At 48.3% G+C, this 24456-nt stretch overlaps 2 protein-coding genes and 2 pseudogenes across 5 annotated transcripts in view; 3 read left to right on the top strand and 1 right to left on the bottom strand.

The window, feature by feature from the left end:
- The first annotated feature begins 2839 nt into the window (after window positions 1-2839).
- LOC126936399 (uncharacterized transmembrane protein DDB_G0289901-like) lies at window positions 2840-4449 on the top strand (annotated as a pseudogene).
- Window positions 4450-5823: 1374 nt separating this feature from the next.
- On the bottom strand, window positions 5824-6808 carry LOC126936398 (protein FAM170B-like). Its single transcript, XM_050759207.1, has 2 exons — window positions 6782-6808; window positions 5824-6505 (listed from the first exon to the last, which is right to left on the bottom strand). Exons 1-2 carry the CDS (start codon window positions 6806-6808, stop codon window positions 6158-6160), a joined length of 375 nt encoding a protein of 124 aa, XP_050615164.1. The 3' UTR covers window positions 5824-6157.
- Window positions 6809-7406: 598 nt separating this feature from the next.
- LOC126936397 (CLK4-associating serine/arginine rich protein-like) lies at window positions 7407-13132 on the top strand (annotated as a pseudogene).
- Window positions 13133-21047: 7915 nt separating this feature from the next.
- ZNF195 (zinc finger protein 195) overlaps window positions 21048-24456 on the top strand; it is a 33017-nt gene continuing 29608 nt past the window's right edge. Inside the window, exon 1 of one of the 4 annotated variants that reach the window (XM_050758310.1) lies at window positions 21048-21233. In XM_050758310.1, the coding sequence (XP_050614267.1) occupies window positions 21231-21233 (3 nt within the window). In that variant the 5' untranslated portion in view covers window positions 21048-21230. The remainder of the gene's footprint in view (window positions 21234-24456) is intronic. The other 3 variants (XM_050758307.1, XM_050758306.1, XM_050758300.1) reach the window with 3 other exon arrangements.

The raw sequence follows: 24456 nt of genomic DNA, 5'->3' as shown, positions 1-24456 counted from the left end.
TTATAACTGTAAACACACACATTTAAAGAGAAGACCGATCTCAAATTAATGACCTGCTGATGAAAAAAGGCAAACTCTGTCAAATATCTGTGGAGGTTTATTCTGAGCCAAATATGAGTGACCATGACCCAGGACACAGCCTCCAGAAGTCCTGAGATCATCACAAGGTGGTTGGGCTACTACTTGGTTTCATATGTCTTGAGGAACAGAAGCTACAGGCAAAAACATAAATCAGGGATGAGCCCCTTTTCGCATGTATATTCGCCATTTGTGTATCTTCTTCGGAAAACGCCTACTTAAATCCTCTGCTAAGTTTTTAATAGGATTGTGTGTTTGGGTACTAAGAATTCTTTATGTCTAGATGCAAGTTCATTATCAAATATATATTTGAAAGTAGCTTCTCCCATTCTGTTGGTGTCTTTTCATTTTCTTCATAGTGCTCTTAGAAGCACAAGAACTAGGCCGGGCGCGGTGGTTTACTCCTATAATCCCAGCACTTTGGGAGGCCGAGATGAATGGATCACGAGGTCAGGAGATCAAGACCATCCTGGCTCATACCGTGAAACCCCGTCTCTACTAAAAATACAAAAAAAATCAGCCGGCATGGTGGCAGGCGCCTGTAGTCCCAGCTACTCATGAGGCTGAGGCAGGAGAATGGCGTGAATTCAGGAGGCAGAGCTTGCAGTGAGCTGAGATCGTACCCCTGCTCTCCAGCCTGGGTGACAAAGTGAGACTCTGTTTCAAAAAGAAAAAAAAAAAAAAAGAAAGAAAAAGAAAAAACAGCATAAAATCTATTAGTTTTGATGTAGTTAGTTAATCTAGATTTCCTTTTTCTCCTTGTGCTTTTGGTGTCATTCTCTAAGAGCCATTGCACACTCCAAGGTCATAAAGACTTAATCTGTTTTTCTTCTCACAGTCCTCTAGTTTTGGCTTTTACAATCAGGTCATTGAGCTATTTTTTCTGTTTTTGTCTTGTTCCTTTGTTTGGTATATGGTAAGAGGTAAAGGTTCAAATTCATTCTTCTGCATGTGGACATCCAGTTGTCTCAGCAGCATTGTTTGTTGAAAAGATTCCTTTTTTCCCATGGAATTGTTTTGTACTCTCGTTGAAAATCCATAGACCACAACCGTGAGGCTTTATCTCAAGGGTCTCAAATCTACTCCATTAATGAATCTTTCTGTCTTTAGACAACCACCACGCTGCCTTGATTACTGCTTGCTTTGTAACCCATTTAGAAATCGGAAAACATGAGTCCTCAACTTTGTTTCTCTTTTTCAAGATTGTTTTAGCTATTTAGGATCCCTTGAATGTTTACATAAATTTTAGAATCAGTTTGTCAATTTCTGTGGAAAAGAAACCTGGAATGTTGATAGGAATTGCATTGAATTGGTAGATCAAGTTTTTTAGAGTGCTTCAATCTTCAGAGTATTAGGTCTTCCAATACATGAACATGGGACTTTTCTCCCATTTACTTTGGTCATCTTTAACTTCTTCCAGTGATGTCTTGTCGTGTTAAGTGTCCAAGTCTTGCAGATTTTCGTTGCTTGTATTACTAGGAATTTTATAGTTTTGATAGAATTATTCCCTTACATCCTGTTTGCATTGCTCATTGGTGGTTGTAGAAACATAGCTGACTTTTGTGTACAGGAATTGTGCCCTGCACTCTTTTGATTTCATTTATTGGGCATAATAGTTGTGCGTGTGTGTGTGTATGTGTGTGTGTGTGTCCCTTAGGATTTTCTACATACAAGATAAGGTTTTCTGTAAATAGAGAAACTTTTCCTTAGTTTTTTCCTGCCTGGGTGCTTTTTATTTCATTTTCTTGTCATATTACTCTGGCTACAGTTTCAGTGAACTGTTGCATAGAAGTGGTGAGTGTGGACACCCTTTTGATCTTAGGAGGAAACATCCAGGTTTTCACAGTTACGTATAGTGTTCACTGTGGGTAGATGCCCTTTTTCAGGCTGAGAAGAGTATCTTACGTTCCTCCCTGCGCCAAACCAAAGCTGGGAAGCCTGTGAGTGGTCAGAGAACACTTGGATTCTTCTTCACTCTGTGCCCAGACATGGAGGGCGCACCTGAGCCTGTGCTGGGCCACACCATCTTGGGTCCCTGAAGCAGCACAGTTTCCAGAGTTGTCCTACAGAGCATCTCAGGAACACAGCTCATTCTAGCCTCGCTTACCCTTCTACGTGCTTGACCTTCCCTCTGGGGCCTGGATGGGCACAGAGGCCACCCATTATACCCCTTCCTAGGCACTGAGGGCAAGGATCTCCTTCTCCCCCAAACATATTCTCCCATGGGGAAGAAGCAGGAGTCCACAATTCCAGCCAAAACAGACTGAATCCCACTGAGACACAGCTGGGGCTTCCTAGGTACTGATGAGAGATACTCACTCATTCACTCATTCATTCACTCGTCTTCATTCATTCATACACACTGCTAGTGATTCCTTCATTAATGAGTTCAACAACTGTTTCTGGAATGCGAGCTGGGCCTGGCACACTGTTACAGTGGTGGCAGTAGTAAGCCATCAGGGAGGAAGGGGAAGCACATGTGGCCAGTTTAGCAATGAGACAGAGGCTGAAAGAAAAGAGTCAGTGAGACCAAGGCTGAGGGTGTAGAATTTATTTAGTGCTGCACCGAGGTGCATTTTGGATTTCCACAGATACATGTGATCATTTGGGTTGCAGGACATCCATCTGCAAATGGAGCTCCTGGCAGACACAGGAAAGAAAAGTTTACTGTCTCCCATGGAATTATCAACATGGGGAATTCCAGGCTCTTGCTTGGCATGAGGGCCGCCCCCAGTGCAGTCTGGCTCAGACATATGGGGGCATGTGGGAAGGAGGGGCCATAGTACAAGGGGCATGTGATACCCTTACAGTGAATGGGCAGGGAGTGGTTCATTCCACTTCCTCAAGGGCTGGAAAAAGAAGCCCTGAGCCAGGGGACTCATTGCTCTGCTCCAGAACAGGATGTGCTTGAGGGATACTCACTTGTTGGGAAGCGCAGATCTTCAGGAGCTACCTGAAGTTTCCCACTAGAGCCTCAGATCTTGCACTGGCAGCACACGGGGACACAGCAGCTGGACTGGGAGCAGCAGGGTTTGCAGCAGCTGGACTGGCAGCAGGATGACCCACAGCCTGAGGAGCAGCAGGGCTTGCAGCAGCTGGACTGGCAGCAGGGTGACCCACAGCCGGAAGAGCAGCAGGGCTTGCAGCAGCTGGACTGGGAGCAGGATGACCCACAGCCTGAGGAGCAGCAGGGCTTGCAGCAGCTGGACTGGGAGCAGCAGGGCTTACAGCAGCTGGACTGGCAGCAGGATGACCCACAGCCTGAAGAGCAGCAGGGCTTGCAGCAGCTGGACTGGCAGCAGCAGGGCTTACAGCAGCTGGACTGGCAGCAGGATGACCCACAGCCTGAGGAGGAGCAGCAGGGCTTGCAGCAACTGTACTGGGAGCAGCCACAAGAACCACAGATCCCCTTAGAGCCACCACAAGAGCCACAGCCACAGCCTCCTTTGGAGCCCCCACAGGAGCCACAGCCCCCCTTGGAGCCCCCACAGGAGCCACAGCTGGAGCAGGAACAGGCTGGGACACAGCAGCACACAGGCTTGTAGCAGCAGACGGGCACACAGCAGCTGGAGCCACAGGCCCCACAGCCAGAGCCACAGCTCCCACAGCTGGAGCCACAGCCTTCAGAGCAGCCACAGCAGCCCATGGTTCTGGTGGGTTGAGGGTGGAGCAGGTAGATGAGGAGGTGAGAGAGAAGTGCAGGTGTGGAGTCCCCTGGGCCTGGGCTCTTTATATATCTGTCTAGGGGTCATGGGGTGCACATGGTCCCTTCCTGGTTCTTACTGATGTCCTCTCCTTAGGGAACTTGTGTGTCTTTTAAAATAAAAATACTGTGTTGCCTCGTGACACACTTCCTCCTCCTGCATTGTTTTCCTGTCAACACCCTCTGGGCCCAAATCCTCCCCTCTCAAGACCCCCAGGATTGAGTGGAGCCTCCTCTGTTCCTGCCTCTGCCCTCAGACCCCAGCCTTCTATCGCTGTTCTAGAAGGATTCCCCTTACCAGTGTTTTAAGTGGTTTCTTTGTCTCAGTGTTTCTATCCATGCATACACTCTGGGCTCTTCTGGTTCAGGAATGAAACTCAGCATAGCCAAAGTCTTGTTCTCCACCAGGTCTGAGGGCAGGAGGCTGCTGGACAGTGTCTCTGCCCCTCCTGCTGTTCTAGAGAGCCCAGCTCCCCCAGGCTCCGGTCCACCTGTCAGCCCCTGACTGTTCTAGCTGCTTCTTCCCTTCAGCGTGTCAGCAGCTTGACTGGGAGCAGCAGGGCTTGCAGCAGCTGGACTGGCAGCAGGATGACCCACAACCTGGGGAGCAGCAACAGGGCTTCCAGCAACTGCACTGGGAGCAGCCACAGGAACACAGCCCCCCTTAGAGACACTACAGGAGTCACAGTCACCCCCTTGGAGCCACCACAGGAGCCACAGCCCCTCTTGGAACCCCCACACTCTCTCTGTGGCAGGTTGGAGAGCTTCTGTGTTCATCACACATCTCTGTTTTGAGAGGCATGGCTTCCTTTGAGATGTATGTGTTCCTCTTCTCTTCTGTAATACAATTTCCAGTGTGTGTGACTGTGTGTCTGCGCATGTGTGTGCATGTGAGTGTGTGTGCATGTGTGTTTATCTGAGTGTGTGTGTGCATGTGTGTGTGAGACAATGGAGATTCCGCTCTGACTCAAGCACAGAAAGTCACCAGAGACCATTGCTCTCATCACATCAATTAAAATGAGCCAGATAAACGCCAAAGCATCCACCAGGGCACAGAGAGTTTTACAACCCACTGGGGGCAAGGACACAGAGAAACTCCAAGGAACTGAGCTCCGGGGAGTGCTGAGCCCTTCCCGGGAAAGACGAGGCCCTGGCTGCTGCCAGGCCTGCGGGAATGGGAAGGTGCAGACTGCACCAGGGCAGGGAGAGGCCTGCTGGACATCAGAGGAAATGCGAAGCCATGCCCGAGGGCTGGTGTGTCAGACAAGAATCCCAGATTCCTAGAGTTCAGGTCCACAACCACCTGCCACCTCCTCCCAGGGTTCTCTTTGGAGGGTTTGGGCGGGAACTCCCTAATGCCCAGGCAGGGAGGACAGTGGGTCTGAGACCCGGGAGGTCGTGAGGTTCCTGCCGGGTACGGAACCAGGTGCTGCCCTCTAGAAATGAGCGGGGCAGGAGAGCTGAGGACCTCTCCACAAGGCATCCAGTCGCTCACCCAGGAAAGCCGGACAGGAAGGAGAGCTGGGAGGAGCCACAAGTGTTCCACGCCTTTAGGGAGCACTGAGAAAGATCAGGGTTGTAGGAAGCAGGGGCAGAAAAGTGAAGGAGAGAAAAGGGAATTCGCAGCACCCCATCGCCTGGTGGGGACAGAGCCCTGCGGAGCACAGGAGGTGAGAACAGTGCCCTGAAGGGAAGAGAAAACAGGGGCAGAAGGCTGGGGTCAGAGGGCGGGGCAGAAACAGACCAGGTTCCACTCATTCCTGGGAGTCCTCGGAGGGGAGGACTTGGACCCTGAGGATTTAGAGCGGAAAACCACGTAGGAAGAGGAAGTGTGTCACAAGGAAACACAGTATTTTTGTTATTTTAAATGACACACAAGTTTCCTGGGAAAGAATTTTAGAAGGAACAAGGAAGGACCCCTGTGACCCACCTGACCCCTAGACAGGTGTATAAAGAGCCCAGCCTTGGGGGCTCCACACCTGTACCTCCCTCTCACCTGTTCCTCTACCTGCTCCACCCTCAATCCACCAGAATCATGGGCTGCTGTGGCTGCTCTGGAGGCTGTGGCTCCGGCTGTGGGGGCTGTGGTTCCGGCTGTGGGGGCTGTGGCTCCGGCTGTGGGGGCTGTGGTTCCGGCTGTGGAGGCTGTGGCTCCGGCTGTGGGGGCTGTGGCTCCGGCTGTGGGGGCTGTGGTTCCGGCTGTGGGGGCTGTGGCTCCGGCTGTGGGGGCTGTGGCTCTGGCTGTGGGGGCTGTGGCTCCAGCTGCTGTGTGCCCGTCTGCTGCTGCAAGCCTGTGTGCTGCTGTGTCCCAGCCTGTTCCTGCTCCAGCTGTGGCTCTTGTGGGGGCTCCAAGGGGGGCTGTGGCTCTTGTGGGGGCTACAAGGGAGGCTGTGGCTCTTGTAGGGGCTCCAAGGGAGGCTGTGGCTGTGGCTCTAGTGGTGGTTCTAAGGGAGGCTGTGGTTCTTGTGGCTGTTCCCAGTGTAGTTGCTGTAAGCCCTGCTGCTGCCAGTCCATCTGCTGTAAGCCCTGCTGCTCCTCAGGCTGTGGGTCATCCTGCTGCCAGTCCAGCTGCTGCAAGCCCTGCTGCTCTTCAGGCTGTGGGTCACCCTGCTGCCAGTCCAGCTGCTGCAAGCCCTGCTGCTCCTCAGGCTGTGGGTCATCCTGCTGCCAGTCCAGCTGCTGCAAACCCTGCTGCTCCCAGTCCAGCTGCTGTGTCCCCGTGTGCTGCCAGTGCAAGATCTGAGGCTCTAGTGGGAAACCTCAGGTAGCTCCTGAAGATCTGCGCTTCCCAACAAGTGAGTATCCCTCAAGCACATCCTGTTCTGGAGCAGAGCAATGAGTCCCCTGGCTCAGGGCTTCTCTTTCCAGCCCTTGAGGAAGTGGAATGAACCACTCCCTGCCCATTCACTGTAAGGGTATCACATGCCCCTTGTACTATGGCCCCTCCTTCCCACATGCCCCCATATGTCTGAGCCAGACTGCACTGGGGGCGGCCCTCACGCCAAGCAAGAGCCTGGAATTCCCCATCTTGATAATTCCATGGGAGACAGTAAACTTTTCTTTCCTGTGTCTGCCAGGAGCTCCATTTGCAGATGGATGTCCTGCAACCCAAATGATCACATGTATCTGTGGAAATCCAAAATGCACCTCGGTGCAGCACTAAATAAATTCTACACCCTCAGCCTTGGTCTCACTGACTCTTTTCTTTCAGCCTCTGTCTCATTGCTAAACTGGCCACATGTGCTTCCCCTCCCTCCCTGATGGCTTACTACTGCCACCACTGTAACAGTGTGCCAGGCCCAGCTCGCATTCCAGAAACAGTTGTTGAACTGATTAATGAAGGAGTCACTAGCAGTGTGTATGAATGAATGAAGACGAGTGAATGAATGAGTGAATGGGTGAGGCTTTCTCATTAGTACACAGGGAGCCCCAGCTGTGTCTCAGTGGGATTCAGTCTGTCTTGGTTGGAATTGTGCACTCCTGCTTCTTCCCCGTGGGAGGATATGTTTGCGGGAGAAGGAGATCTTTGCCCTCAGTGCCTAGGAAGGGCTATAATGGGTGGTCTCTGTGCCCATCCAGGCCCCAGAGTGAAGGTCAAGCGCGTAGAGGAGGAAGGGAGACTAGAATGAGCTGTGTTCCTGAGATGCTCTGTAGGACAACACTGGAAACTGTGCTGCCTCAGGTACCCAAGATGGTGTGGCCAAGCACAGGCTCAGGTGCGCCCTTCTTCTCTGGGCACAGAGTGAAGAAGAATCCAAGTGTTCTCTGACCACTCACAGGTTTCCCAGCTTTGGTTTTGCACAGGGAGGAACAGAAGGGAATTTTCTCAGCCTGATAAAGGGCATCTACCCACACTGAACACTATACGTAACTGTGAAAACCTGGATGTTTCCCCATAAAATCAGGAACAAGGGAAGGGTGTCCACACTCACCACTTCTATGCAACATGTCACTGAAGCTATAGCCAGAGTAATATGACAAGAAAATGAAATGAAAAGCACCCAGGCAGGAAAAAACTAAGCAAAAGTTTCTCTATTTACAGAAAACCTCATCTTGTATGCAGGAAATCCTAAGGGATACACACACACACACACACACACACACACACACACACACACATTATGCCCAATGAATGAGCTCAAAAGAGTTCAGGGCACAATTCCTATACACAAAAGTCAGCTATGTTTCTACAACCACCAATGAGCAATGCAAACAGGATGTAAGGGAATAATTCTGTCAAAAAGTGTATAATTCTTAGGAATACAGACAACCAAAAAGTCTAAGACTTGGACACTTAACACTACAAGACATCAATGGAAGAAATTAAAGATGACCAAACTATATGGGGGGAAAATCCCATGTTCATGTATTGGAAGACCTAATATTGTGAAGATTGAAACACTCTAAAAAACTTGATCTACCAATTCAATGCAATTACATCCCAGATTTCTTTTCTGCAGAAATTGACAAGCTGATCCTAAAATTTATGTAAACATTCAAGGAACCCAAAATGGCTAAAACATCTTTGAAAAAGAAAAATAAAGTTGACGACTCATGTTTTCCGATTTCTAAATGGGCTACAAAGCAAGCAGTAATCAAGGCAGTGTGGTGGTTGTCTGAAGATAGAAAGACGCATTAATGGAATAGATTTGAGACCCTTGAGATAAAGCCTCACAGTTGTGGTCAATGGATTTTCAACAAGAGTACGAAACAATTCCACGGGAAAAAAGGAGCCTTTTCAACAAGCAACGCCACTGAGACAACTGGATGTCCACATGCAGAAGAATGAATTTGGACCTTTACCTCTTACCATATACCAAACACACGAACAAGACAAAAACAGAAAAAAAATAGCTCAATGGCCTAATTGTAAAAGCCAAAACTAGAGGACTGTGAGAAGAAAAACAGGTTAAGTCTTTTATGACCTTGGAGTGTGCAACGGCTCTTAGAGAATGACACCAAAAGCACGAGGGATAAAAGGAAAAACTAGATTAAATAACTTTATCAAAACTAATCGTTTTTATGCTTCTAAGAGGACTATCAAGAAAATGAAAAGACACCAATGGACCAATGGAATGGGAGAAACTACTTTCAAATCATATATTTGATAATGAACTTGCATCCAGACATAAAGAATTCTTAGTACTCAAACATAAAATCCAATTAAAAACATAGCAGAGGATTTAAATAGGCATTTTCTGAAGATATACAAATGGCTCATAAGCTTGTGAAAAGGGGCTCATCACTGATTTATGTTTTTGCCTGTAACTTCTGTTCCCCAAGACATACGAGATCAAGTTGTAGCCTAACCACCTGGTGATGATATCAAGACTTCTAGAGACTGTGTTCTGACCATGGTCACTCACATTTGGCTCAGATATTTGACAGAGTTTGCCTTTTTTCATCAGCAGGTCATTAACTTCAGATCTGTCTTCTCTTTAAATGTGTGTGTTTATGGTTATAAACTTCTACCTCACACTGCTTTTGATGCATCCATAAACTTTGGTATGCTGTGTTTTCCCTTCCATTTGTCTCTAGGTATTTCTCTTGTGACTTCTTCTTTGCTTCATCGGTTAAGAGTGTGCTGTTTAATTTCCACACGGTTGTAGATTTTCCGTTTTTCCTTCTCCTATGGATTTCTAGTTTTAATCCACTGTGCTTGGAGAAAACACCATATAATTTCACATTTAAAATGTGTTGAAATTTGTTCTGTGGCCTGACATATGGTCTATCCTGGAGAAAATTCCATGTGCACCTGAGAGAAAGGTATACTCTGCTGCTGTTGGGTTGGAGTCATCTGTGTATTAGCCATTTGTATATCTTCTTCAGAAAATGCCTATTTACATCCTCTGCTAAGTTTTTAATTGGACTGTACGTTTGAATACTAATAATTCTTTATGTCTGGATGCAAATTCATTATCAAATATATGATTCAAAAGTAGTTTCCTCCATTCTGTTGGTGTCTTTTCATTTTCTTAATAGTGCTCTTAGAAGCATAAAAGTTATTAGTTTTGATGGAGTTATTCTAGTTTTTTCTTTTATCCCTCGTGCTTTAGGTGTCATTCTCTAAGAGCCATTGCATACTCCACGGTCATAAGGTTTAACCTGTTTTTCTTCTCACAGTCCTCTAGTTTTGGCTTGTACAATTAAGCCATTGAGCTATTTTTTCTGTTTTTGTCATGTTCGGTTGTTTGGTATATGGTAAGAGGTAAAGGTCCAAATTCATTCTTCTGCATGTGGACATCCAGTTGTCTCAGTGGCATTGGTTGTGGAAAAGGTTCCTTTTTCCCATGGAATTGTTTCGTACTCTTGTTGAAAATCCACTGACCACAACTGTGAGGTTTATCTCAACGGTCTTGAATCTACTCCACTGATGCATCTTTCTATATTTAGACAAGCACCACTCTGCCTTGATTACTGTTTGCTTTGGAGCCCATTTAGAAATTGGAAAACATGAGTCCTCAATTTTATTTTTCTTTTTCAAGATTGTTTTAGCTCTTTAGGATTCCTTGAATATTTACATACATTTAAGAATCAGCTTGTCCATTTCTGCAGAAAAGAAACCTGAGATGTAATTCCATTGAACTGGTAGATCAATTTTTATAGTGTTTCAGTCTTCACAATATTCTTCTTCCAATACATGAACATGGGATTTTTCCCCCATTTACTTTGGTCCTCTTTGACTTCTTCCAGTGATGTCTTGTAGTGTTAAGTGTCCAAATCATGAATTTTTGGTTGCTGGTATTCCTAGGAATTTTATTCTTTTTGATAGAATTGTTCCCTTATATCCTGTTGGCATTGCCCATTGCTGGTTGTAGAAACACAGCTGACTTTTGTGTATAGGACTTGTGCCCTGAACCCTGTTGAGCTCATTTATTGGGTATAATAGTTGTGTGTGTCTGTGTGTGTGTGTGTGTGAGTGTGTGTCCCTTAGGATTTCCTACATACAAGATGAGGTTTTCTGTAAATAAAGATACTTTTGCCTAGTTTTTTCCTGCCTGGGTGCTGTTTATATCATTTTCTTGTCATATTACTCTGGCTATAGCTTCAGTAAAATGTTGCATAGAAGTGGTGGGTGTGAACATCCTTTTCTTGTTCCTGATCTTAGGGGGAAACATTCAGGTTTGCACAGTTGCATATAGTGTTGACTGTGGGTAGATGCCTTTTATCAGGCTGAGAAAATTCCCTTCTGTTCCTCCCTGTGCAAAACTAAAGCTGAGAAGCCTGTGAGTGGTGGAAGAACATTGGATTCTTCATCACTCTGTGCCCAGAGAAGGAGGGCGCACCTCAACCTGTGCTGGGCCACACCCTCTCGGGTCCCTGAAGCAGCACAGTTTCCAGTGTTGTCCTACAGAGTATCTCAGAGACACACCTCATTCTAGTCTAACTTCCCCCTCTCCCCGCTTGACCACCACTCTGAGGCCTAGATGGGCACAGAGACCACCCATTATAACCCTTCCTAAGCACAGAGGGCAAGATCTCCTTCTCTGCCAAACATATCCTCCCATGGGGAAGAAGCAGGAGTCCACAATTCCAACCAAGACAGACTGAATCCCACTGAGATGCAGCTGGGGCTCCCTGTGTACTAATGAGAGATCCTCACTCACTCACTCATTCATACATTCATCTTCATTCATTCATACACACTGCTAGTGGTTCCTTCATTAATCAGTTCAACAACTGTTTCTGGAATTGGAGCTGGGCCTGGCACATAGTTACAGCAGTGTGAGAAATAAGCTATCAGGGAGGGAGGGGAAGGACAGTTTACCAATGAGAGAGAGGCTGGAAGAAAAGGGTCAGTGAGACCAAGGCTGAGGGTTGTAGAATTTATTTAGTGCTGCACTCAGATCCATTTTGGATTTCCATAGATACATGTGATCATTTGGGTTGCAGGACATCCATCTGCAAATGCCACGGAGCTCCTGGCAGGCACAGGAAAGAAGGGTTGGCTGTCTCCCATGGAATTATCAAGAAGGGGAATTCCAGGCTCTTGCTTGGCATGAGGGCCGCCCCCAGTGCAGTCTGGCTCAGACATATGGGGGCATGTGGGAAGGATTGGCAAAAGTCCCCAGGGCATGTGATACCCTTAAAGGGAATGGGCAGGGAGTAGTTCATTTCACTTCTTCAAAGGCTGGAATAAGACGACCTGAGCCAAGGGACTCATTGTTCTGGTCCAGAACAGGATGTGCTTCAAGGGTAGTCACTCGTTGGGAAGCACAGATCTCCAGGAGCTACCTGAGGTTTCCCACTAGAGCCTCAGATCTTGCACTGGCAGCACACGGGGACACAGCAGCTGGACTGGGAGCAGCAGGGCTTGCAGCAGCTGGACTGGCAGCAGGATGACCCACAGCCTGAGCAGCAGGGATTGCAGCAGCTGGACTGGCAGCAGCAGGGCTTACAGCAGCTGGACTGGCAGCAGGATGACCCACAGCCTGAGGAGGAGCAACAGGGCTTACAGCAGCTGGACTGGGAGCAACATGGCTTACAGCAGCTGGACTGGCAGCAGGATGACCCACAGCCTGAGGTGGAACAGCAGGACTTGCAGCAACTGCACTGGGAGCAGCCACAAGGACCACATCCCCCCTTAGAGCCACCGCAAGAGCCACAGGCACAGACTCCCTTGGAGACCCCACAAGAGCCACAGCCCCCCTTGGAGCCCCGACAGGACCCACAGCCCCCCTTGGAACCCCCACAGGAGCCACAGCCCCCCTTGGAGCCCCCACAGGAGCCACAGCTGGAGCAGGAACAGGCTGGGACACAGCAGCACACAGGCTTGCAGCAGCAGACGGGCACACAGCAGCTAGAGCCACAGCCCCCACAACTGGAGCTGCAGCCCCCACAGCCAGAGCCACAGCCTCCACAGCCGGAGCCACAGCCCCCACAGCCGGAGCCACAGCCCCCACAGCCGGAGCCACAGCCCCCACAGCCGGAGCCACAGCCTCCACAGCCGGAGCCACAGCCTCCGGAGCAGCCACAGCAGCCCATGGTTCTGGTGGATTGAGGGTGGAGCAGGTAGATGAGGAGGTGAGAGAGAAGTGCAGGTGTGGAGTCCCCTGGGCCTGGGCTCTTTATATATCTGTCTAGGGGTCATGGGGTGCACATGGTCCCTTCCTGGTTCTTACTGATATTCTCTCCTTAGGGAACTTGTGTGTCATTTAGAATAAAAATACTGTGTTGCCTCGTGACACACTTCCCCCTCCTGCATTGTTTTCCTCTCTACAGCCTCTGGGCCCAAGTCCTGCCCTCCCACAACCCCCAGGATTGAGTGGAGCCTCCTCTGTTCCTGCCTCTGCCCTCAGACCACAGCCTTCTATCGCTGTTCCAGAAGGATTCGCCTTACCGGTGTTTTAAATGGTTTATTTGTCTGTGTTTCTATCCATGCATACACTCTGGGCTCTTCTAGTACAGGAGTGAAATTCAGCACGGCCAAGGTCTTGTTCTCCATCAGGTCTGGGGGCAGGAGGCTGCTGGACAGTGTCTCTGTCCCTCCTGCCATTCTGGAGAGCCCAGCTCCCCCAGGCTCCGGTCTGCCTGTCAGCCCCTGACTGTGCTGGCTTCTTCTTCCCTTCGGGGAGTCAGCAGCTGGACTGGCAGCAGGATGACCCACAACCTGGGGAGCAGCAAGAGGGCTTACAGCAACTGCACTGGGAGCAGCCACAAGGACGACAGCCCCCCTTAGAGCCACCACAGGAGTCACAACTCCCCTTGGAGCCCCCACAGGAGCCACAGACCCCCTTGTAGCTCCCACATCCTGTCTCTGTGGCAGGTTGGTGACCTGCTGTGTTCATCACGCATCTCGATTTTGAGAGGCATGGCTTCCTTTGAGATGTGTGTGTTCCTTTTCTCTTCTGTAATACAACTTCAAATGTGTGTGAGTGTGTGTCTATGTGAGTGTGTGTGTGTGCGTGTGTGTGTGAGACAATGGAGATTCCGCTCTGACTCAAACATAGAAAGTCACCAGAGACCATTGCTCTCATCACATCAATAAAAATGAGCCAGATAAACTCAAAAGAATCCACGAGGGCACAGAGAGTTTTACAACCCACTGGAGGCGAGGACACAGAGAAACTCCAAGGAACTGAGCTCCGGGGAGTGCTGAGCCCTTCCCGGGAGAGACGAGGCCCCGGCTGCTGCCAGGCCTGCGGGGATGGGAAGGTGCAGACTGCACCAGGGCAGGGAGAGGCCTGCTGGACATCAGAGGAAATGCGAAGCCATGCCCAAGGGCTGGTGTGTCAGACAAGAATCCCAGATTCCCAGAGTCCAGGTCCACGACCACATACCACCTCCTCCCAGGGTTCTCTTTGGAGGGTTTGGGCGGGAACTCCCTAATGCCCAGGCAGGGAGGACAGTAGGTCTGAGACCCGGGAGGTCGTGAGGTTCCTGCCGGGTACGGAACCAGGTGCTGCCCTCTAGAAATGAGCGGGGCAGGAGAGCTGAGGACCTCTCCACAAGGCATCCAGTCGCTCACCCAGGACAGCCGGACAAGAAGGAGAGCTGGGAGGAGCCCCAAGCGTTCCACGCCTTTAGGGAGCACTGAGAAAGATCAGGGTTGCAGGAAGCAGGGGCAGAAAAGTGAAGGAGAAAAAAGGGAATTCGCAGCACCCCATCGCCTGGTGGGGACAGAGCCCTGCGGAGCACAGGAGGTGAGAACAGTGCCCTGAAGGGAAGAGAAAACAGGGGCAGAAGGCTGGGGTCAGAGGGCGGGGCAGAAACAGACCAGGTTCCACTCATTCCTGGGAGTCCACGGAGGGGAGGACTTGGACCCTGAGGATTTAGAGCAGAAAACCACGTAGGAAGAGGAAGTGTGTCACAACGAAACACAGTATTTTTGTTATTTTAAACGACACACAAGTTTCCTGGCAAAGAACTTTAGGAGGAACAAGGAAGGGCCCCTGTGACCCACCTGACCCCTAGACAGGTGTATAAAGAGCCCAGGCTCGGGGGCTCCACATCTGCACCTCCCTCTCACCTGTTCCTCTACCTGCTCCACCCTCAATCCACCAGAATCATGGGCTGCTGTGGCTGCTCTGGAGGCTGTGGCTCCCGTTGTGGGTGCTGTGGTTCCGGCTGTGGGGGCTGTGGCTCCGGCTGTGGGGGCTGTGGCTCTGGCTGTGGGGGCTGCAGCTCCAGTTGTGGGGGCTGTGGCTCTAGCTGCTGTGTGCCCGTCTGCTGCTGCAAGCCTGTGTGCTGCTGTGTCCCAGCCTGTTCCTGCTCCAGCTGTGGCTCCTGTGGGGGCTCCAAGGGGGGCTGTGGCTCTTGTGGGGGCTCGAAGGGAGGCTGTGGCTGTGGCTCTAGTGGTGGCTCTAAGGGAGGCTGTGGTTCTTGTGGATGTTCCCAGTGCAGTTGCTGTAAGCCCTGCTGCTGCCAGTCCAGCTGCTGCAAGCCCTGCTGCTCCTCAGGCTGTGGGTCATCCTGCTGCCAGTCCAGCTGCTGCAAACCCTGCTGCTCCCAGTCCAGCTGCTGTGTCCCCGTGTGCTGCCAGTGCAAGATCTGAGGCTCTAGTGGGAAACCTCAGGTAGCTCCTGAAGATCTGCGCTTCCCAACAAGTGAGTATCCCTCAAGCACATCCTGTTCTGGAGCAGAGCAATGAGTCCCCTGGCTCAGGGCTTCTTTTTCCAGCCCTTGAGGAAGTGGAATGAACCACTCCCTGCCCATTCACTGTAAGGGTATCACATGCCCCTTGTACTATGGCCCCTCCTTCCCACATGCCCCCATATGTCTGAGCCAGACTGCACTGGGGGCGGCCCTCATGCCAAGCAAGAGCCTGGAATTCCCCATCTTGATAATTCCATGGGAGACAGCAAACTTTTCTTTCCTGTGTCTCCCAGGAGCTCCATTTGCAGATGGATGTCCTGCAACCCAAATGATCACATGTATCTGTAGAAATCCAAAATGCACCTCGGTGCAGCACTAAATAAATTCTACACCCTCAGCCTTGGTCTCACTGACTCTTTTCTTTCAGCCTCTGTCTCATTGCTAAACTGGTCACATGTGCTTCCCCTCCATCCCTGATGGCTTACTACTGCCACCACTGTAACAGTGTGCCAGGCCCAGCTCGCATTCCAGAAACAGTTGTTGAACTGATTAATGAAGGAGTCACTAGCAGTGTGTATGAATGAATGAAGACGAGTGAATGAATGAGTGAGTGAGTGAGTATCTCTCATTAGTACACAGGGAGCCCCAGCTGTGTCTCAGTGGGATTCAGTCTGCTTCGGCTGGAATTGTGGACTCCTGCTTCTTCCCCGTGGGAGGATATGTTTGGGGCAGAAGGAGATTGGCCCTTGGTCCCTAGGAAGGGTTATAATGGGTGGTCTCTGTTCCCATCCAGGACCCAGAGCAGGGGTCAAGCCTGTAGAGGGGGAAGGGAGACTAGAAGGAGCTGTGTCCCTGAGATGCTCTGTAGGACAACACTGAAAACTGTGCTGCTTCAGGGACCCAAGACGGTGTGGCTGAACACAGGCTGAGGTGCACCCTCCATGTCTGGGCTCAGAGGATGAAGAATTCAAGTGTTCTCCAACCACTCAAAGGCTTCCCAGCTTTGGGTTGGCACAGGGAGGAACAGAAGGGAATTTTCTCAGCCTGATAAAGGGCATCTACCCACAGTGAACACTATATGTAACTGTGAAAACCTGGATGTTTTCCCCTAAGATCAGGAAAAAGAAAAGGATGTCCACACCCACCACTTCTATGCAACATTTCACTGAAGCTATAGCCAGAGTAATATGACAAGAAAGTGAAATAAAAGTCATCCAGTTTGGAAAAAACTAAGCAAAAGTATCTCTATTTACAGAAAACCACATCTTGTATGTAGAAAATTCTAAGGGAGACACACACACACACACACATACACACACACACACACAACTATTATGCCCAATAAATGAGTTCAACAGAGTTCAGGGCACAAGTCCTATACACAAAAATCAGCTGTATTTCTACAATCACCAATGAGCAGTACAAACAGGATATAAGGGAACAATTCTGTAAAAAAAATAAAATTCCTAGGAATACCAGCAACCAAAAAGTACAAGACTTGGACACTTAACACTACAAGACATCACTGGAAGAAGTTAAAGACGACCAAAGTAAATGGGGGAGAAATCCCATGTTCATATATTGGAAGACCTAATATTGTGAAGATTGAAACACTAAAAAAATTGATCTACCAATTCAATGCAATTACAGGAGAATTGCTTGAATGGGGGAGGTGGAGGTTGCAGTGAGCCGAGATTACACCACTGCACTCCAGCTTGGGCAATGGAGCAACACTCCATCTCAATGTGCCTAAATGGTTAACACCACTTGGAAGCTGCCAAGGCTTACGGTTTCCACCCTCTGAAGCAGTGGCCTGAGCTGTACCTGGGCCCCTCTGAGTGGCCTGGATGCAGGGAATAATGTCCCGAGGCTGCATAGGGGAGTGGGGCCCTAGGCCTGGATCCTCTACGCCTGATGAGAAGGGCCAAAGATCCCTGAAATACATTTGAAGCCTTTTTCTCATTGTCTTGGTTATCAGCACCTGCCTCCCTTTTATTCATGCAAACCTCTCTAGCAAGAGGTTGCTCCATAGCCTTCTTGAATTCCTCTCCTGATAATGCTTTTTCTTGCTCTGTCACTTGGCCAGGTTGCAAGTTTTCCAAGCTTTTACATTTTGTGTCCTCTTTAAATATAAATTCCAGCTTTCAGTCATTTATTTGCTCCTGCATCTGAGTGTAGACAGTTAGAAGGAGCCAGGTCATGCCTTGAATGTTTTGCTGCTTAGAAATTACTTCCACCGGATACCCTAAATCATCCCTCCTAAGTACAAATTTCCACAGATTCCTAGAGCATGAACACAATACAGCAATGCTCTTTGCCACAGCATAACAAGAGTGACCTTTGATTCAGTTCCCAATGAATTCTGCATTTCCATCTGAGACCTCATCAGCCTGGACTTCACTATCCTTACCACTGTTAGCATTTTGGACACAACCATTTAACCAGTCTCTAAGAAGTTCCAAACTTTCCCTCATCCTCCTGTCTTCTTCTGAGCCTTTCAAACTCTTCCAGTCTCTGCCCATTACCCAGTTTCAAAGTCATTTCCACATTTTCAGGTGTCTTTATAGCAACACCTCACTCCTGGTACAATTTTCTGAGGCTGGATAATTCGTAAAGAAAAGGGGTTTAATGGGCTCATGGTTCTGCGGGCTGTACAAACATGGCATTAACATCTGCTTGGCTTCTGGTGAGGCCCTGGGTATGAAATAATCTGTACAACAAACCCCCATGATATGCGTTTACCAATATAACAAACCAGCACCTGTGCCCCTGAACTTAAAAGTTAAAAAAAGTTACAGCAGTGGTTTGGGGTCTGGGCCACACTCTAATCCCCCAGACAGCTTTAAGCCACAACTTTAAGCCACAATGTTGCCCAGGCCCCACTCCAGGGATTCTCATTTATCTGGTCTGTGGCAACTTGGGTTTGGGAAATTCTAAATGCCACTCCCGCCCAGGTGATTTTACATGCAGCAGGGGTGAGAACAATTGATTCCGGGTAATGAATGCATTCACTGTAGCTGGTTTCCATGCATACTGATGGGATTTGCCACATGGCTGCTCCTGAGTTTAGGGGCTTGAAAAATAGCTCTTCCCTGTTAAAAATCAAAGGACACCTCCAAGATGGACTCAGCTATTTGGATAAATTGCTGCAGAAAAAAAAAAAAAAAAAAAAAAAGCCTTCTCAGCAGATGTATCTTTAAGTCACTTGATTTCAGAGTAAGAAGTTGTTTCAGTCACAGTACTTTTAGTCAGTGTTGAAAATTATACACAGCCTACAAATACCAAACAGGCATGAAAGCATTTACAGACATATAGGATATATTCTGTTTTAAAATTGCTCCTCTGTTGTTGGACTTTGATTTCCTAAAGTCATCTATCAGCCATTTCCCCCACATTATTCCATGTCCTTCCAAGAAGCTTCCGCAATTTCTTGAGGTGATTGATTATTCCCAGTGATAAACAGCACCATATGGACCCAAATCTAAAAGGAATTCTGCTTCTATTGCAGAAAGGTCACTCTCCAGAACCTCGCAGGCCTCGGGAAGCCGCATGAGCAATGTGGTCTATGCAGGAGTAAGGGCTGCAGAACCAGGCAGAGTTGATCCTGAGTACTAGCCCAGCTGCTTAGTAGCTGTGGGGCTTTGGGCAAGGTTCTTGACTTGAAAGAGTCATACAAACCTCTTCTGCAAAAAAGGGTAGACTAATATTGATTGCAGAAACAGCAGCAATTCTTCATTCCTCTCTGTATCTATGCTTTTTACCGTGTGCTTTTACTGCCACTCCCATCAAGAGGCGGAATGTTTCCCAAACCTTGCATCCGGCTGGGACTATTTGCTCTGGTTATAGAAAACTGTTGTATTAGTTCGTTTTCACACTGCTGATAAAGACATTCCTAAACATGGGAACAAAAAGAGGTTTAACTGGACTTACAGTTCCACATGGCTGGGGAGGCCTCGGAATCCTGACGGGAGGCAAAATGCACTTCTCACACGGTGGCGGGAAGAGAAGAAGGAGGAGGAAGCAAAAGTAGAAACCCTTGATAAACCCATCAGATCTCGTGAGACTTTTTCACTCACATGAGAACAGCATGAGAAAGACCCGCCCACATGATGCTATTACCCCCTCCCCCGGGTCCCTCCCACAACACATGGGAATTCTAGGAGATATAATTCAAGTTGATATTTGGGTGGGGACACAGCCAGACCTTATCAACTGCGAACGTGACAGCTTTTGTGCTAGTTTTGGGTCTAGGCTCAAAAAGTCTTAAATGCTTCTGTTTTTCTCAGAACCTTGCTATCTTTATGAGATTAAGCCATGTTAGTCAGCTGGAGGATGACATACCATGGTGGGGAGAAGGAAGGTGCCACTGTTGATAGCCGTCTCATCCCCAGAAGCAGAGCCACCTAGTCAACCAGCAGCTGGCCATACATACATGAAGGAGTCCAGTTGTGACAAGAACAGCTCGGTTGAACTCAGCCTAAATGACTGATGAGCCCAATCATGAGCTATTAAGTTTTGGGTGGTTTGTTATGTAACAGGTAACTAATGCATGCTCCCAGGGCAGATAGGATGCCAGGATTCAGTGAAAGGTTGATTCCTAGTTACCTGCAAGAGAAAAGCACTTTATAGGTACTAATTTTCCCCCCTTATTTAAAGTTGGATCTTTTGTAAAATAATGTTCCGTCATACAGAAATGCAAGTACACAGGTATATATGTGATTGGTGCTTTTACTCACACAGGCCCCCCTACCACAGGAAGAAACAGACAATCACAGCTCAGTCATTAGAGCTAAGGCCAAATAGCAAGATAAGTCTGCCTCTAGTCTGTTTACTCCATATCTAAATGTTGGAGGTCAAGGCTGTGGACAGATCTGAAGATGTGTTCTCTGCTCTTGGGTCGCCATTATTGGTGGGCAGCAGTCCTCTCCCCGTGGATATTTTCTTTTGCTGTCCCCTATGCTCTCTAGGATCACCATCTCGTCCACCCTTCGACCGGAGGAGAGATGTTTGTAGCAAGAGGCTGTTCCCTCACCTCTGGTTGAAAAGGGACGTTCAGACTCTCCACCCCCTGACATAAGGGAGGTTAGACCTCAGAGTTGCACTTTAATGTGGCAGCTATTGATCATGTGTGACTACTGAATATCTGGAATACAGCTGGTCTGAACTGAAATGTGCTGAAAAGGTAAAACACAGAGTGAGCTTCAAAGATTTAGTACCCCAAAATATATGCTTCCTTACCAATTATATATTGACCATATAGGAAAATGGTTACATACTGAGTTAAATTATTACAATCAACTTCACCTGTTTCTTAGTACATTTTAAAATGTGGCTACTAGAAAATTTAAGATTCACACGTGGCTCACATTTTAATTCTTAGAGGCTTGACTCCTTTTTGAAATTTCAGGCTCTCTGTTCAAAGGACCAAAAGCCAAGAAGGCCATAAAATATAAAAATTCAATATGAATATCATTATTTTATTTCCATTGGTGAATAACATATACTTATTATTTATAAATGAACATAAGCACAGTCACATGTGAAATGTAAATATCCTCTAGGTGGGGCCGGACCGCGCGGGTAGGAAGCCCTGCCCCCAAAAAACCGCGGCCAGCACCTGTCCTTGCTGTCTCATTCGGCCCATTGTCTGATTACAGCTCCTGTCACTCAGGGCCTGAGGGGCGGGGCGTGAGACCCTATCCAATCAGAGGAGCAGGGTCGGGGACTGTCCAATCAGGCACGCGTCTGGAGAGGAGAGGCCGGCTTCCGGAATCTGGCGGGGCCTTTGTCCAGACAGAGTTCCACTTCCTGTCCCCGCCGCTCTGCGTCCTCTGCTAGCCGTTGGCCGTGTGACCCGACCCGCAGGCACCGGGAGATCCAGAAGTGAAACGTCAGTCTCCCTGGAGACCAAGAGATGGTGAGTGTAGGGGCCAGGCCTCCTGAGAGACAGGCAGGGGCGGGCTGGAACCCGCGGTACCGGCTGGGGAGGAACCGGGCTGCCCGGGTGGGTTCCGGGCTCCGCGAACCCGAGGCCCTTCCAGCTGCACCATGGCGGCCGGGCCCCGCGCGCCTCGGCGCATCCCTGCAGAGCGGCTTTGGCCCAAGCCCAGAGCCGTCTCCCCGCGGCTGCTCTTCGCCCGCAGACCCGCGTCTCCCCGAGTTAGGAAGGGAGAATCCCGACTCCGCGGGTGGTTTGTGCATAAGAGGATGATCTGTAGCCCGTGGGGGCCCCAGTCCCTCCTGTCTCCCGAGGGAGTCCTTGCAAAAATGTGAAACAGTTTTATTTGAGCAAAGAGTGATTCATGAATGGCAGAGGACCCAACCATGTTTTTTTGGTTTGGCAGTCCCACCAGCAGGCCTTGAAGGAAAGGCTTTTATCAGGTGCATGAGGAAGCAAACCACATTCATTAATTAGTTTGGTACAGTTACGTCATCTCCTGATTTGAGCTATCTAGGTTGAAATTTTCTGGTCCTGTAATCAGAGAGTAATTAGAGATTTGTGGTTGATGAATCCTGAATTTTGTTTCTGCAAGATAGTCATTTGCAAGAAACGCATTTAAATTTTTTTTTTTTAACATAAGAACCCAGGGCACTAAAGCCACCTCAGTCGGATTGCCTGCTATTTAATTATTATTATTATCATTTTTGAGACAGAGTCTCGCTCTGTCGCCCAGGCTGGAGTGCAGTGGCGCGATCTCGGCTCACTGCAACTTCCGCCTCCGGGTTCAAGTGATTCTCCTGCCTCAGCCTCCTGAGTAGCTGGGATTACAGGCGTGCGCCACCACGCCCGGCTAATTTTTGTATTTTTATTGGAGACAGGGTTTCACCATGTGGGCCAGACTGGTCTCGAACTCTTGACTTCAGGTGATCCACCTGCCTCAGCCTCCCAAAGGGCTGGGATTACAGGTGTGAGCCACTCCGCTGGCCTAGTTAATTATTTTTAACACTCCAGGGAAAACTGGTTTTTCCGCTGCATTTTCCAAATGCATTTCAAGCAGGGTCTCAAAAACACCACCATGTTCTTCAGGCCTAACTCTAGCCTGTAGTAAAATACTAAATTTCCTGTACCTTCCAGATTCTCCCAAATGCTAACTTCCCCTTTCTAATTCACAACATTATTAACTATTCATCCTTGGCTGTAATGTTAGGCACAGTATTGTAATGAATCATTTTTTCACAATGCATTGGATGGCATTTTTTTTTTCTTTTTCTTTTTTTTGAGACGGAGTCTTGCTCTATCGCCCAGGCTGGAGTGCAGTGGTGTGTTCTCTGCTCACTGCAAACTCTGCCTCCCAGGTTCAAGCAATTCTTCTGCCTCAGCCTCCCAAGTAGCTGGGATTACAGTCCTGCACCACCACACCTGGCTAATTTTTATATTTTTAGTAGAGATGGGGTTTCACCATGTTGGCCAAGCTGGTCTTGGACTCCTGACCTCATGTGATCCACTCACCTCAGCCTCCCAAAGTCCTGGGATTACAGTCGTGAGCCACTGCGCCCAGCCTGGACGGCACTTTTTAAGAGATTTGTTTTCTGTTTGTAATCATTCCACACGACAGGAAAGCAGAGAATCATCCTCTGACACTATTGTAAAAAATCTTTGTGCCTCTCCTCCTTTTTATTTTCCCTAGGCACAGACGCCTTACCAGAATGTCTTTGGTTTGAGGTTCCATTTTGGAAACTTGACAGGGTGATTTGCTCTCAGCCACCCTCTGGACTTTTTCCTCAGTTTCAGTATTGTCTAGGAATAACACAGGATGCCCACCATGGCCGTGTCTGCTGCAGCATCTAGTGAATTTCAGGCCCTGGGTTATTTCTCAAAGGACAGCCTGAGGTATGAAGTGTGGCCTCTCCAGGGAGCAGCTGGATGCCCTGGGCTGAGAGAAATCTCCTGGTCCACTCTTCCTCTAACACTTAGGACGTTAAGATTGTCTTCACCCAACCCAATTTTCAATCCTTGAAGACACATGGCTGATCAGCCAATCAGATGCTGCTGTCAGAGGGAAAAGACCGAAATCATTTCTGCCCTTTGGACTCTCAGATTTGTGAAGGGAGACAGAGTGTTTCAAAGGACAAGAAAACCCCACCTCCATGAGATGGTGCAAAAACCTGTGAAGCAAAATTCACCTGGGACACTCAGTGGGGCACAGTGCAGTGTATCATGGGGGGTGGCCAGTGAGCACTTCAGTGAACAGGATGGAGGTGGGAGAATCTCCCAAGGAATAGAATAGCCTGACTTAACACAAGTCTTTAGCTGTGTCTGTGTTCCAGTCAGCACTGCCACTCTCTGCATCTCCTTGAAATAATTTGTTCACTTACTGCAACTTTGGTTTTGTAATTATAAATTTACATTTTATCAGTAGCACTTGAAAGGTAAGAAAATACTTACAAAGGACGTGAAATAGGTCAATTTCAGGAAAAAGGTTAAATATCTAGTCATACATACCTTTTTCTTCTCCTGATTAAGGGTAGAAAGTTACTTAGGTCTGTTCTTTTGTGGAAGACGATTTCCAACAGAATCCCAGGGCTTAGCTTTGGGAATGCTACCAGAGAAAATAAAATGCTTCTTGGATGGCTGTGGAGAATGTTTACATTTTCTACAAAAAAATTATGGTAGATTACTTGGTAAATTACATAGATTCATCAGAACATGAGCTCCTCTTTTTGCAGGATGAATTTGTTATTATGAATATCTGTTTTATATCCTGTTCTCTACATGTCTGAGCTTAATGCTAACTTGTGGGAGACGGAACTTAGCACTTCTAAAAGTGTTCACATATGACTGCTTACTATGTGATTTGTTATGGAAAGAGTTAAACAACAAGTTTATTGTCTGAAAGCAATAAATAATTCTGCTTTTTCTGTGGAGGTGAAAGCGTAAGTGCCTTACAGTTTCCTTTTCTTCTGTAAATGCTGTTTGAGTGATTTTGTTGGATATTTCCAACAATGGGTATTACTTAAAACTAAGTGGATAGCCCTGATTGGGAAATTGAAGCCCAGGGACAGTCATTCCAAGCTAAGGCCAATATTCAGCCTGCAAAAGAAAGCAATTGAAGGCCTGGCTCAAGCTTGTCCAACCAACCCACAGGCCTGGGCCACATGCTGTCCTGGGCTTTGAATGTGGTCCAACACAAATCAGTAAA

This window comes from Macaca thibetana, chromosome 14 (assembly GCF_024542745.1).
Source record: "Macaca thibetana thibetana isolate TM-01 chromosome 14, ASM2454274v1, whole genome shotgun sequence".
Taxonomy (NCBI): domain Eukaryota; kingdom Metazoa; phylum Chordata; class Mammalia; order Primates; family Cercopithecidae; genus Macaca; species Macaca thibetana.
The sequence above is the reverse complement of the archived record's forward strand: the minus strand, read 5'-3'. Positions and strand labels throughout refer to the sequence as shown.

Bases quoted from the DNA above. Each gene is read 5' to 3' on its own strand.
- LOC126936398 (XM_050759207.1), bottom strand. From the start codon at position 6,808: ATGGGGAATTCCAGGCTCTTGCTTGGC. The intron at 6,506-6,781 runs GTGAGGGCCGCC...TTGCACTGGCAG, and splicing joins ATTCCAGGCTCTTGCTTGGC to CACACGGGGACACAGCAGCT.